At 42.8% G+C, this 15,197-nt stretch overlaps 1 protein-coding gene across 1 annotated transcript in view; it reads right to left on the reverse strand.

The window, feature by feature from the left end:
- Positions 1 to 14,690, reverse strand: part of CILP (cartilage intermediate layer protein) — a 33,082-nt gene extending 18,392 nt beyond the window's left edge. The window contains exons 1-2 of the mRNA XM_063142406.1: positions 14,516 to 14,690; positions 672 to 755 (exon numbers count right to left, since the gene is read on the reverse strand). Of these exons, the coding sequence (XP_062998476.1) occupies positions 672 to 755; positions 14,516 to 14,579 (148 nt within the window). The 5' untranslated portion in view covers positions 14,580 to 14,690. The remainder of the gene's footprint in view (positions 1 to 671; positions 756 to 14,515) is intronic.
- Positions 14,691 to 15,197: the final 507 nt, after the last annotated feature.

The raw sequence follows: 15,197 nt of genomic DNA on the forward strand, positions 1-15,197 counted from the left end.
TGGGATTCACTTCTACAAGAGGTAGTGATGGCCCCCAATTTGGATGGCTTTAAAAGGGGGTTGGATAAATTCCTGGAGGAGAAGGCTGTCAATGGCTATGTGCTACCTCCAATATCCAAGGCAGTAAGCCTGTGTGCACCAGCTTCCGGGGAACATGGGTGGGAGGGTGCTGTTGCACCATGTCCTGCTTTGTTGGTCCCTGGTTGACAGCTGGTTGGCCACCATGTGGACAGAATGCTGGACTAGATGGACCCTCAGTCTGATCCAGCATGGCGCACGTTCTTATGTTCTTAACCAGGCTGGCTACTGCTGTGCCTGTCCACACGGCGCCCCAGCATCTACCGCCTGAGATGGCCACCTCACCCTGCTTAATAGGAGGGCCAGGTTCGTGTTGTGCTCTCAACGTAGACATAGACTGGAGTTCAATGTTTGATTTTCAGTGTTCCAGCAAGAGCTGCCAGCTGTCTTCCTTTTGGTGATAGCCAAAATCTCTTAGGCAGTGGCAAGAATGAGCTTGTTTTCCATTACTGAAGAAGGTCATGGAGGCAAACGGGTTGCATCTGCCATGAATTAAGTCGTTTTTATTTGTTTATTTTAAACATGGAACAGCCACCATAATACATCCTCCTTCTTTCCTAAAGCAAAACTACCGGAGATGGAAAATGACTTACTGTCTGGACCGCGCTTGATTGAAAGGCTGTAGAGTTTCTGTCCAGGCTGGATCCTGCCGACCGACTGCTTTAAAACCCGTTCACCTGAGGAAGGGACAAACCAGAAAAATGTACTCAAACTAGCTAGAGAAAATAACAAATTGGAGTTACAACAGTAGCGTCAACTCTATTTTATGTAGTGATTCATTTCTGAAACTGAGGTACTGGGTCTTAAACCTGCCTACGAGGTAGACATGCTGGTCTATTGGAAACTCTGCTCCCTACATTCCAGATGCGTGGACACAGCTTTGGCCATTCAGGGGGTGATTCCATATGTTTGAAGGACATCTCATATTAGCAAACATCTTCCAGAACATTCAGAACATTCAGAACATTCAGAATTGGACTCAGCCTTGGTTCAAACTGAGACAGAGGCCACCAAACAGGATATAACACTATGAAAGCGGTTTGCAAACGGCATATGGAATGCGTCCTGGGCCCCAACACTTGTCAGTGCACTTCAATGCCGTTATAAAGCAGTAGTGTAGATTCTGCCTTAATCATGCTTTCTTTGTAATGGCTTTTGCTACACAAATAAAATTTGTATTTGTATTTGCCTGAAGTAGTTCACAATCTAAATCAGAAATGGGGGGTTTCTGACCCACAGGGTTCCCCATCCGGGCTGTGAGCTTCTTCCACAGGCCCCACCTCTTAGACCTCCAGCCCAGTGCAGGAAACCTTGCTCTTATCTCCAACTCTAAATTGTAGGCTCTTGGGGGCAGAATTCTGCATTCCCATTACTTTCAAAGGCGGGACAGTAGAGAGGATGGAGGATGCTATTTGAACTTTCCTAGGTTGCATCCAGAGGAGGCTTTTATTGCACCATTGCTCTGCTCTGCTCCATTTATGGAATTGTACAGGGGGGTCTGGATCCCATTTGTAACCCTCCTGTGTTTTCCAGCTGCTTTTCCTTTACCGGAGAAAATCCACTAAGCAGGAAAAAGACGGAATAACTGCACAATGCCTTCTAACTGGTAGTGGTAGGAACCCTCCACCTGGGAAGCACCCCTAGACTCAAGATGCATTTATTTATTTATTTATTTATTTATTTATTTATTTATTAATTACATTTCTATACCGCCCAATAGCCAGAGCTCTCCAGGCAGTTCACAAAAATTAAAAACATTCAAAGTATAAAACAACAGTATAAAACCATAATATAAAATACAATATAAAAGCTCAACCAGATCAAAACAGCAGCAATGCAAAATTACAAATTTAAAACACCAAGTTAAAATTTATTTTTAGACTGTTAAAATGCTAGGAGAATAAAAAGGTCTTCACCTGGCGTCTAAAAGCATATAATGTAGGTGCCAAGCGAACCTCCTTAGGGAGCTCATTCCACAGCCGGGGTGCCACAGCAGAGAAGGCCCTCCTCCTGGTAGCCGCCTGCCTCACTTCCTTTGGCAGGGACTCACGGAGAAGGACCCCTGAGGATGACCTTAGGGTCCAGGCAGGTACATACGGGAGGAGGCGTTCCTTCAGATAGCCTGGCCCCAAGCCGTTTAGGGCTTTAAATGTTAATACCAGCACTTTGAAACGGGCCCGGACCTGGACTGGCAGCCAATGAAGCTGGAAAAGGACTGGCGTGATGTGGTCTCATGTAGGGGGATTCCACACGTCGTACTGAGGGCGCTTCCATGCGCCCCCAGTGCGCCCCCAAAGCGATCGTGTAGCTTGCCTTTCGAAGAGACAAGGAAGAGGCGTCCTTGCCGCCGCCACCCACCTTCCTCCTCGCCGGCCAGGTCGGAGAGCTCGGCGGAAGAAGGCTCTCTCCACCCCGCCTTCTTCCACCGAGCTCTCCGACCCGGCCGGCGAGGAGGTAGGTGGGTGGCGGCGGCAAGGACACCTCTTCCTCGTGTTAAGTATATGAAAAGAAATACTTGCTTAGTCATTAAAATTGTGTGTGTATGGCTATCTCAGGGTTAAACAGAGAAAGACTATATCTGGGCAATTACCTTGAGATAGAGGCTGTTCTGGGAACCTTGCCAAGATTCTAAGTTAGCCTCATCACAGCTGTATGTAATGTAGATAAGAATTGTGTAAGATGTGTATATAGTTTCTCACTTTGTAAAAATGGAACTGATCACTGCTTACTGATCACTGCTCTCTGATCACTGCTCTCTGTGTATGCCTCAGTGTGCTGATCTGAACTGATCTGAATTGAACTGCACAGAAGCCTGAAGGAAATAAACCAGCTCTGCTGTGTAAGACCTGCATGATGTGTGTTTGTTTCTGAGCACAAACAGAGTTCCAGAGAGAGAAAAGTTCTGGCACAATAACCCAACAAAGGTTATGGGCCCAGTCCAGTCCAGTCCAGTCCAGTCCAGCCTAGACCAGCCTAACCCAGGCAGAAGAACCAGAACTTGATGGGAACGGTGCAGTATCAGAACCAGGAGTCTGCTAAAACAGAAAACTGTTGATGAAGGAAGACATCAAGCTAAAGCCAGTGCTGCAAAGTGAGGAAAAATCTCAGTCGGCTGACTTTGAGGAGGACTCTGAGCAGGAGGACGGTGAGATACCAATTCCTAAAGCAGAGGAAATGGCAGGAGCTAATATGTCTGGTTTGCATCAATTGTTAGAAAAGCTGAATGACTCTAACTATGCATTATGGTCTTACAAAATGCAAATGTATCTGATTCAGGCTGAACTGTGGTATGTAGTCACAGAGGATCCACCAGATAGAGCAGATCCACAGAATGCTAAATGGTTTAAGGACGATGCAAAAGCAATGGCAGTTATTGCATTAGCTGTGGAAGACTCTCAAATTTCCTTCATTCAGTTTTTGAATACATCAAAAGAGTGCTGGAATGCGCTACAAGCTGTATATCAAAGAGAAACAGCGGGCAGTAAAATAATTCTAACCCGGAAGCTGTATGGAATGAAGCTGAAACCAGGGGAGTCTATGTCAAACCATTTGAAAAGCATGAGAGAAATCTTCAATCAACTCAGGGCACGAGGGATGGAGTTTACAACTATACACCAAGTCTATGTGATTTTGTCAAGTCTTGATTCATCGTACGACGCGGTTGTCACCATGATGGAAAGTCAAGAGGAGAAAAATTTAACCCTCGAGTATGTAGCTGGAAAACTACTGGAAACCTATGAAAGAAGACAAGCTTCAAAACAACAGAGCCTTAAACTTCCTGTGGCTGAATTTCAACAAAGCCATAAATCTTCTGATGTGGTGGCTGCATTAAAGGCAAGGAAATGCTTTAATTGTGGTTCCACAGAACATTTACGGCGGGATTGCAACAACAAGAAAAAGAAAAAGCAGTCGACAGCAAAGTGGAGAGAAGAAAACAAAATGAATGAAGCTGAATCAACAAAGAAGTGTCTTCTAGCAAGAGTCAAAGAGACAATGAATCCTTGGTTTTTGGACTCTGGGGCTTCAATAAGTATGGCAAAAGACAAACTTTCATTTGTTACCTTGGAAACTTCTACTTCAGAGCAAAAGTGTGTTACCCTTGCAAATGGAATAAAAATCCAGATTTGTGGTGTGGGTAATGTATATTTTGATTGTCTGGGAGTTGAACTACAAAGTGTTTTATATGTACCAGAATTAGAAACAAACCTTCTAAGTGTGTTTCAGTTAACAGAAATGGGGTATGAGGTTTGTTTTACTGAAGAAAATTGTACTATAAAACAGGGAAACAAGGTGTGTGTGCAGGGAATAATGAAATAATCTTTGTATGTGATTAATACTTGTACAAAAAATGAAGTTGTAGCCAGCAAAGTCACAACAAAAACAATAGCCAATTGCAAACCACACCAAGAGTGTATCCATTTAACTCATAAAAGGTTTGGTCATGCTAACTATAAAACAATTTCTAAGATTCCAGAATTGTGTGAAGGGGTGAAAATCAAACCATGTTCTAACTATGTAGAATGTAATGTATGCAGTGAAACCAAGTGTCATAAGTCAAACATTCCAAAACATAGTGAGAGAACAACAAAAAGAATTTTTGAATTAATTCATGCAGATCTTGCAGGTCCTTTTGAGACAAGTCAAGGAGGAAACAGATTTTTCTTGTCTATTGTTGATGATTACAGTAGATTTGGATTTGTGTATGTGTTAAAACAGAAGAGTGAAACTTTTGGAAAGTTCAAAGCCTTTGTTAAGTGGAGTAAAAATAGATTTAAAGAACCTATAGCTAATCTAAGAACGGACCGGGGAGGTGAATTTCTCAGCAACCAATTTAAAAAATTCCTCAGTGATGAGGGTATACAACATGACCTTACTGCTCCATATTCACCATTTCAAAATGGAGTTGCAGAAAGGAAAAACAGAACCTTGCAGAACATGTTAAGAGCTCTATTGAAAGAGTCAGGATTGTCTAATCTGTTCTGGGCAGAAGCTTTGTCCACCTCAAATTATTTGTTAAACAGGCTTTACCACTCTGTACATGAAAAAACCCCATATGAAATGTTTTACAAAAGAAAACCTAGAGTGTCACATATACGGGTTTTTGGAAGTAAATGTTTTGCTCATATTCAGAAAGAAAACAGACCAGGAAAGCTAGCTCAAAGAGGTTTGGAATGTAAACTGTTGGGATATGATACACAAACAAAAGGCTATCGTTTGTGGTCTCCATATCACAAAAGTGTAATTGTGAGCAGAGATGTAGTTTTTCATGAACAAATGCAGGAAACAAAACAGTATGTAAGTTTGCCTGTAGAACAGAAAGCTGTAGAAACAGAAGAAATTCCTGAACAATCTCAGCAAGAGAGGGAGGGGGAAGAAACTGTAAAGGAGGAAACTATGCCTGTAACTATGCCAAAGCGACCAGAAAGGGAACGCAAAGCTCCAATTCGTTATTCAGATGAATACCAAAGCAAACAGGTTTCTCATAGAGCTTTACTAATAGCCTATGAACCTACTTCATTTGAGGAAATTCAGGAAATGGAACCTACAGAAGCTCAGGGCTGGCATGAAGCAATGTCAGAGGAAATCAGAGCAATGGAAAAAAATGAAACGTGGGAGCTAGTACCTTTACCTGAAGGTCGTAAAGCCATTACCTGTAAATGGGTATTCAAAGTAAAACAAAATGAGAAAGGACAGGTGGAACGTTACAGAGCAAGATTGGTAGCAAGAGGATTTGCTCAAAAATATCTAATAGATTTTGAAGAAGTTTATGCACCTACAACAAAATACTCAAGTGTAAAACTTTTGTTAAAAATTGCAGCAGAAAAACAATTGAATGTATTTCATTTTGACATCAAAACAGCTTTCTTATATGGAGATTTAACTGAGGAAATTTACATGACTCAACCAAAAGGTTTTGTTAAAAATCCAGGGTTAGTTTGTAAATTGAAAAAATCCATATATGGTTTGAGGCAAGCAGCAAGGTGTTGGAATAAGAAACTGGACAATGTATTGATCAAAATGGGTTTTAAACAAAGCAAAGCTGATCATTGTTTGTACACAAAACAGGATGGTTCAAATGTAGTGTATTTGCTGATTTATGTAGATGATTTGTTACTGGTTTTTAATGAAGAAGAACAGAAAAACACATTTGTAAACCAGCTGCAAAGACATTTTGAGTTAAAAGACCTTGGTTCAGTGAAAAGTTATTTGGGAATGCAAATTTCAAAAGATTCTAACACAGGGTCATTTCTGATTGAACAAAGTGGCAAAATTAAAAAATTGCTGGAAGAACACAGCATGGAGAATTGTAAAATTGTTGCCACTCCTATGGTCACTGATTTTCAAAATCAGACAGACAGTACTGAAATGGAAGACATACAGAAATATCAGAGTGTGATTGGAAGTTTACTTTATCTAGCAAACCTAAGTAGACCAGATATTACATTTGCTGTAAATCTTTTAAGCAGAAAAATGACAAAACCTTCTGTAACTGATTGGACAGCTGTAAAACGTGTATTGAGATATCTAAAAGGTACAATCAATCACAAATTGGAAATATCTACACACAAAGATGGAAATTTCTGTGTTTATGCAGATGCTGACTGGGCTAACGCAATTGATAGAAAGTCTACCAGTGGAGCAGCATTCTTTTACAATCAATCTTTGATTGATTGGTATACAAGAAAACAAAATTGTGTAGCAACCTCTAGTGCAGAAGCAGAATATATCAGTTTATCTCTGGCTTGTAATGAGATTGAGTGGTATAAACAATTATTTGCTGATCTAAGGTTGGAAATTGAGACACCAGTAACCATATTTGAGGATAATCAGGCATGTATTAGTATGGCTACATCTGAAAAGTGTAAACCAAGAACTAAACATGTGGATGTTCGTTATTCTCATGTGAAAGATATAATTCAGAAGGGCTGGATTAAGCTTGAATATTGTCCATCTGAAATTATGTTGGCTGATTTATTCACAAAGCCAGTATCAATGGTAAAACACAAAGAGATGCTTTTAAAGCTGGGTCTCAGATTGTAACACAATTTAAACAACATGCGCAAGAGGAGGACTGTTAAGTATATGAAAAGAAATACTTGCTTAGTCATTAAAATTGTGTGTGTATGGCTATCTCAGGGTTAAACAGAGAAAGACTATATCTGGGCAATTACCTTGAGATAGAGGCTGTTCTGGGAACCTTGCCAAGATTCTAAGTTAGCCTCATCACAGCTGTATGTAATGTAGATAAGAATTGTGTAAGATGTGTATATAGTTTCTCACTTTGTAAAAATGGAACTGATCACTGCTTACTGATCACTGCTCTCTGATCACTGCTCTCTGTGTATGCCTCAGTGTGCTGATCTGAACTGATCTGAATTGAACTGCACAGAAGCCTGAAGGAAATAAACCAGCTCTGCTGTGTAAGACCTGCATGATGTGTGTTTGTTTCTGAGCACAAACAGAGTTCCAGAGAGAGAAAAGTTCTGGCACAATAACCCAACACCTCGTCTCTTTGAAAGGCAAGCTACACGATCGCTTTGGGGGCGCACTGGGGGCGCATGGAAGCGCCCTCAGTATGACGTGTGGAATCCCCCGTAGATAGCACTACATGAATGCTGGGGTCAGGGATTTCTGCCCCCTGAAAAATGACTCCCTCCCCCGTCTATTGCCACCCCACTTGGCAGAAGCTTCACTGGCAGCACTGCTGGGCAGCCCCACCGCTGTAACAACAGCTGCCAAGTAAACTTTCTGCAGTCCTCGACCCCCTGCCCCTGAAACAGGGTGTGTGCAAAACAGAGATGCGTGGGTGCCTGTTAGCATTTAGCAAAGTGATGAGAAAGCAAGATTTTATAGCGTTTTCACATCCTTTTGTGCTAAACAAGACATTATGCAATTTTTAAAAGCCAGACTTCAAAGGAAGCCAATTTTCAATACAAACAAAAACACAAGAACCCAGAAGGTAGAAGAGGAAATTAGTTGATTCAATCCTCACTGTCAGTTCTGCTTGCTTGGGACTGCACGGAGCTGGCTTCCTTTCGGCTTTCTGCCTCTGAAGATGAACATGGCTTTATAGCAGAGTCCTGGCACAGCTCTTGACATTGATCCTACGCGCTATTCAGAGTGGTCCCCCCCTCCCATGAATGCAAAGCAATGGAAACTCTAAAAGCAGCTGGACGTACAGCTTTCAGCATTTCAGCAAAACTCCCAACTGTCTCAACACAGTTATGAGCTTTGTCCTAGAAATCTTTTTGCCCTTTCCTAGAATTAGAAGACCTAAAAATGGCAGTGCACGCGCTGGAAACGTCAAGGCTCGACTTCTGCAATGCGTTCTACATTAGGGTGACCATATGAAAAGGAGGACAAGGCTCCTGTATCTTTAACAGTTGCATAGAAAAGGGAATTTCAGCAGGTGTCATTTGTATGCATGCAGCACCTGGCAAAAGCCCCTCTTCATCACAACAGTTAAAGCTGCAGGAGCCCTGCCCCTCTTTTGTATCTGATCACTCTAGTATAGCTGCTGCAGCTTTAACTGTTATAATGAAGAGGGAATTTCACCAGGTGCAGCATGCATACAAAGGGCACCTGCTTGTTAAAGATACAGGAGCCCTGTCCTCCTTTCCATATGGTCACCCTGTTCTACATAGGGCTACCTTTGATCTTAGTCTGGAAACTTCAACTAGTTCAAAATATGGCAGCCATATTACACCAACTTTAAAATCACTTCCCTGGTTCCCAATAAGTTTCTGGGTGAAGTATAAAGTGTTGGTTATTACCTTTAAAGCCCTACATGTTTTGGGCCCAACTTACCTGCGGGATCGCCTCACGCACTCAGTCCTCTGGGAAGAATTTACTCCAGTCAACAAAAACAAGGCTGACAACTGTTACGCAGAGGACCTTTTTTTTTGCCACCCCCAGACTGTGGAATGGCCTGCCGGGGGAGATTTGTTAGCTTAATGTTTTTAAAATGTTTTTAGGATTTTTAAGGATGTTTTTAATAATGTATATTATGTTTTAATTGAGTATTATGTATTTTATCGTTTATTGTTCTTCCCCGCCTCAATCAAAATGGAGAGGCAGGCAAGAAATATTATTATTATTATTATTATTATTATTATTATTATTATTATTATTATTATCTCTGAGTTTAAGACAGCCGCAAAGACTAGTCTCTTCTGGCAGACTTACCCAGATGAATTTTAAACCTAAGAATTTAAGATGTTGTGATTGTTATTTTAACATTGTATTGATTTTGTATGCTCTTTTAACTAGTTTTATGTATTATATTGCATTTAATATTCCCTGCCTCAGTCCAGAGGGAGAGGCGGGTAAGAAATATATTATTATTATTATTATTATTATTATTATTATTATTATTATTATTATTATTATCATCTTTCTCTGGATTTCTTTTGTTCCTGTCACAACAGACCCCATATTCTTGGGCCACAGCTAGACCTAAGGTTTATCCTGGGATCATCCAGGGTTCACCCCTTGCCTGAGCACTGGATCCCCTGTGTGTCACCTAGGTGAACAGGTTTGACCCCCGGACGATCCAGGGATAAACCTTAGGTCTAGCTATGGCCTAAGTTTCACCTCTCTTTGTGCTAATCTCTGTCAGGAAAGAGTAATACCTGGCACCTGAAGTTTCATCATGGACCTACTTAAGAACTTCAGAAGAGCCCTGCTGGATCAGACCAAGGGTCCATCTAGTCCACCACTCTGTTTACACAGTGGCCAACCAGTTGTCAACCAGGGACCCACAAGTAGGACATGAGTGTGACAGCACCCTCCCACCCATGTTCCCCAGCATCTGGTGCACACAGGCTTACTGCCTCTGATACTGGTGGTGGCACATAGCTATCAGCACTAGCAGCCATAAATTCTCTTCCAGGAATTTATCCAACCCCCTTTTTAAGCCATCCAAGTTGGGTGAGGGTGAGTGTATTTGGGGAGGTTACCCATCCTACCATTCTGTTTCCTAGCGGCCAGCAATCACAAACACCATGAAGGGGGGTGGCATGTTTGTGTCAGATGTGTTTACACAAAATAATAATTTTGTTAATTTCATGGCAGGCAAAGCAGCCTGTAGGGCAATAGAGCAGCTGGTTCTGAGAAGCTGGAACAAAAGGTTTTTGTGTCTGCTCTGTGTCAAATTCTGTTTCCAGCGATGCGTTCCAACCAGCAGCTGTCTGTGCAGCCTGCGGAGCAGAACTCTCCACAGAGTGGGAAACGTGGCCGTAATTGAATGCCTCCTGCCTTTGGGCAAGCTCAGCTTCCGGAGAAGGAAACGCACAACCCGACGTATGGCAAATGGCTCTCTGTGCTGTTGTGAGTCCGCTGCTCAGGCTCCCCTGTCTGCCTTGGCCCAACCTGCTTTTGCCTCTGGGCTGTGAGAAACTGCTGCAAGTGAATCCCTTATGAAACGGCACCCTCTTCCAAGGCCTGGCTCTCACTGAGCTGGTTACAGAGGGCAAATGGGGGTTCCTGTGATTGAATCCTCGTAGCAAAAATCTCCCTCCATGTAGAAAATAGTCTTGCTATTTACTGTTTTACTCTGTACAGCACCATGTACATTGATGGTGATATATAAATTAATTAATTAATATTAATATTAATAATAATAATAATAATAATAATAATAATAATAATAATACCTAGGATGTCAGGGACAGAGCTCAGATGGGCACCTGTATGTTTTCCCTGCAGGGCAAATAGTTTCAGGGAAGCAATTTGCATCAGGAAAGCATGGCACGGGAGAAGAGTTAACAGCCTCCCTATTGCAAAACTGCAGCCCCAACCTGATTCATGGCCCTCCGCAGATGTTTTGTAGCTTAACAACAGCAGCAAGAGGAGATACAATCAAGATATTTCTTCTTGTGCACCTCTGAGATGTACGCTAGCTCCACTGTGCCTCTCCAAACTAGATGCGACCAGCCCTACCATTAGGTAGAGTGAGGCATCTGCCTCAGGGAGCTGGTTTTGACTTTATGAAAGGGCAGGAAATGGTTAGTTATTTAACTGATTGTTATATTTTTACTGCCAGGAAACTGGAGAGATGCTTGTGGGATTTTCTGCCTAGGGTGCCAAAACTGACTTGACTGGCCCTGGGTGCTATAATGCACCATGACTTGGAAGGAGCTGTGAACCTAGGCACCTCAGTTGGTAGTCCTTTCTGGTTCCTATGTTGCCAAGATGGCAACAAGGGAGAGGGCCTTTTCAGTGGTGGCCCCCCAATTATGGAATGATCTCCCCAATGAGGCTCGCCTGGCACCAACATTGTTATCTTTTCGGCGCCAGGTCAAGACTTTTCTCTTCTCCCAGGCATTTAACGGCATTTAACAACATACGCTAAGGTTTGTTTGTTTTTTAATGGACCTCAGAACTGTTGTAGTTTAAATGGATTCTGTTGTTTATACTCTTGTTTTTATATTTTTGATGGTTTTAAATTTTGTATACTTTTTTAATGTTCACTGTTTTTAACCCAGAGAGTTTTTTTAATCCAGAGAGCTTCAGCTATGGGGCAGTATATACATTTAATTAATAATAATAATAATAATAATAATAATAATAATAATAACAAGTTCTCATTGGCTCAGTTTGGACAACACAATAAGCAACAGTGGTTTAAGTCGTCAACCGTTAGTTGAGCTGACAACGGTCGGTTATTGTGTCATCTGTCAGGCAAAAAACCACCCCAGAGTTGACTATTTCCCCAAAATAACCAGCTGAGAAACACAATGCACTGCAGAGTTGAAATTCCCAACCCTATTTGTCGGCAGAGAAATTGTGGGGATAATTTTACCGAATTCCTCCAAGGGGAGGAGAAATTCTCCAACAATTTCTTACAAGTAGAGTTCACCATGGGCAAAGGGTTGTAGCGCAGTTTCTTCCTCTTTCTTTCTTTTTCATAGAATCATAGAATAGCAGAGTTGGGAGGGGCCTACAAGGCCATCGAGTCCAACCCCCTGCTCAATGCAGGAATCCACCCTAAAGCATCCCCGACAGATGCTTGTCCAGCTGCCTCTTGAAGGCCTCTAGTGTGGGAGAGCCCACAACCTCCCTAGGTAATTGGTTCCATTGTCGTACTGCTCTAACAGGATTTTTTCCTGATGTCCAGCTGGAATCTGGCTTCCTTTAACTTGAGCCCGTTATTCCGTGTCCTGCACTCTGGGAGGATTGAGAAGAGATCCTGGCCCTCCTCTGTGTGACCACCTTTTAAGTATTTGAAGAGTGCTATCATGTCTCCCCTCAATCTTCTCTTCTCCAGGCTAAACATGCCCAGTTCTTTCAGTCTCTCTTCATAGGGCTTTGTTTCCAGACCCCTGATCATCCTGGTTGCCCTCCTCCGAACATGCTCCAGCTTGTCTGCGTCCTTCTTGAACTGTGGAGCCCAGAACTGGACACAATACTCTAGATGAGGCCTAACCAGGGCCGAATAGAGAGGAACCAGTACCTCACGTGATTTGGAAGCTATACTTCTATTAATGCAGCCCAAAATAGCATTTGCCTTTCTTGCAGCCATATCACACTGTTGGCTCATATTCAGCTTGCGATCTACAACAATTCCAAGATCCTTCTTGTTTGTAGTATTGCTGAGCCAAGTATCTCCCATCTTGTAACTGTGCATTTGGTTTCTATTTCCTAAATGTAGAACTTGGCATTTATCCCTATTAAATTTCATTCCGTTGTTTTCAGCCCAGCTCTCCAGCCTATGAAGATCACTTTGAAGTTTGTTTCTGTCTTCCAGGGTATTAGCTATCCCACCCAATTTTGTGTCATCTGCAAATTTGATCTGCGTTCCCTGCACCTCCTCGTCCAAATCATGAATAAAAATGTTGAAGAGCACTGGGCCCAGGACTGAGCCCTGCGGCACCCCACTCGTTGCCTCTCCCCAGTTTGAGAAGGTTCCATTGATAAGTACTCTTTGAGTCCGATTCTGTAGCCAACTGTGAATTGGTTTGTTTGTTTGTTGCATTGCCCCTGCAAGTGGCAACCCCATCAGCTGTGTTGGCAGCTCCTGCCCCCACCCCCCCATTTTACATCCTCCATATACCTCAAATGGCATCATTCCATGGCATGGGATGGGGGAAGGGAATGCTGCCACCATAAAAAATAATGGTGAAGGAAAATGTGGACAAAATCCTGCAAATTGGTCTCTTATTTCTAGGGCAGTTTGAAACCAAAAGTCTCCGTTTTTTCCTGAGAAAAGAAATTTTGGCTCAGCCCTAGCTGTCGTTCTTAAGGGTTCATCACCTACCCCAGGATCTTCCAAATGTTACATTTATGACAGTTGATTGTGGATACATTTTGTCTCTAACGCAAATGCTTATAATATTAGTGGATGTGAGAGATTGGAGCAGCGTTGCGTTCAGCTCCAGGGAACAGGTGGAGCTGGTGCTGTGCCAAATTCTGACCTCCAATTTCCTGAAAGTTTTCTTCCCCCATGAAAAAGTCTTCCATTTTCCTTCCTCGTCCTCAGAGTGTTTTATAATTTATTTTCAATTTCTTTTGGTGGGGTTTTTGACCTTACCTAATCACTGTGAGGTGGCCAGAGGTACTCTCTGTGTTTGTGTGTGTGTGTAGGGTGACCAACTGTCAGGATTTGCCCGGATTTGTCCTGGTTTTTGTTCTTTCCATGGTGTCAGGGGGGATTTCCTATAATTTTCAATAATGTCCTGGAATGACACACCTTCCTCTTTAAGGCTGCCATTAGCATGGCAGGAGGGAGTGACATGCTTTCTTGAGGCACGTCATTCCCCCACCCCGAGCTCCAATTGAGGTCTTAAAGGGGAAAGTGGGTCATTCGTGGACATTATAGAAAAGGCCCCCATTGGAGTGGATGGTGGTGGTGCAGAATGAAATCCTTTCCCCTCTCCACTCCAATCGGGTTCTTTAAGGTGGCGGGGGAATAACGTACTTTCTGCAGGACTCAGAAAGCTGCTTCCCCCACACACACACTAGGTGTCCTCTTTTTTGGTTTCCCAAATATGGTCACCCTAGAAAAGGCCCTATGATGTCTTCCCCTGGGCCGGAAGTGGGGGAAGCCAAGGGAGCTGCCAGAGAGATGACTGTACAATGAAAGGCACTTGTGCCCACTCCTCAGCCTGGCCATAAGTAAAGTAAGTACAAGAACCCTGAACCAAACCCATGAGAATTGCTCTAAAATTCCTTCTCCTTTGAATTTCTTTTCAAAAGCAATTTCTTTTCTAGCAGTTGAATGAGAATGGCTGGAAAATATGTGGGGGAAATCTTTTGGCATGTGACTAGTCTAAACCTTGTAGGAAGAAGCTCTTTCTTAGGCCTGGAATCCAGCTAACACAAATGTCTCCTTAGGATAGCGTTTTGAAAACACTTGCCGCAGCTGACTGTACAGCCTTCAGATCAGCTGGCCACTTTGAAATCCTTGTCTTCATCATAAATAGTCAGTCATGCTCACCGAAAATGCACGTCACTTCAAGAAGGAGTAAGAAAGGGAAAAGCCGGCACTGTTTTCCATCCATCTTTTTCTCCAGGAATAGGATTGGTTGCTCAGGCACGGAGTCCTAATCGGATCAAATGTGTTTAGGTGTTCTCTCTCCGATTTTAGAGTCTGTTTAGTCCCCCTGCATGGAACAAAAACCTGGGAAGAAAACACATTTCCTTCAACATGGGGCCCTGATCTGAAATGAAAATACCCAAGTGGCCCTCTCTGTTCTCTCGGGAGCAAGTGAACTGAGCTACAATGTCATGAGTAAGGTGACCGTATGAAAAGGAGGACAGGGCTCCTTTATCTTTAACAGTTGCATAGAAAAGGCAGCAGGTGTCACTTGCATGCATGCAGCACCTGGTGAAATTCCCTCTTCATCACAACAGTTAAAGTTGTGATGAAGAGGGAATTTCTCCAGGTGCTGCATGCATACAAATGGCACCTGCTAAAATTCCCTTTTCTATACAACTGTTAAAGATACAGGAGCCCTGTCCTCCTTTCCATATAGTCACCCTTGACCAGGGAGGTCCCATTCCCTGAGCATCTTGGCTTGAGAGGCTGCAGGTCACAAACGCAGGAATTTGCTGTGCTTCATTTTATTGGAAAATCATGTCGATGTTTCCCACCACCACCACCTACTCCTGGCATCCCT

This window comes from Elgaria multicarinata, chromosome 16 (genome assembly GCF_023053635.1).
Source record: "Elgaria multicarinata webbii isolate HBS135686 ecotype San Diego chromosome 16, rElgMul1.1.pri, whole genome shotgun sequence".
In the NCBI taxonomy this organism is placed as follows: Eukaryota; Metazoa; Chordata; class Lepidosauria; order Squamata; family Anguidae; genus Elgaria; species Elgaria multicarinata.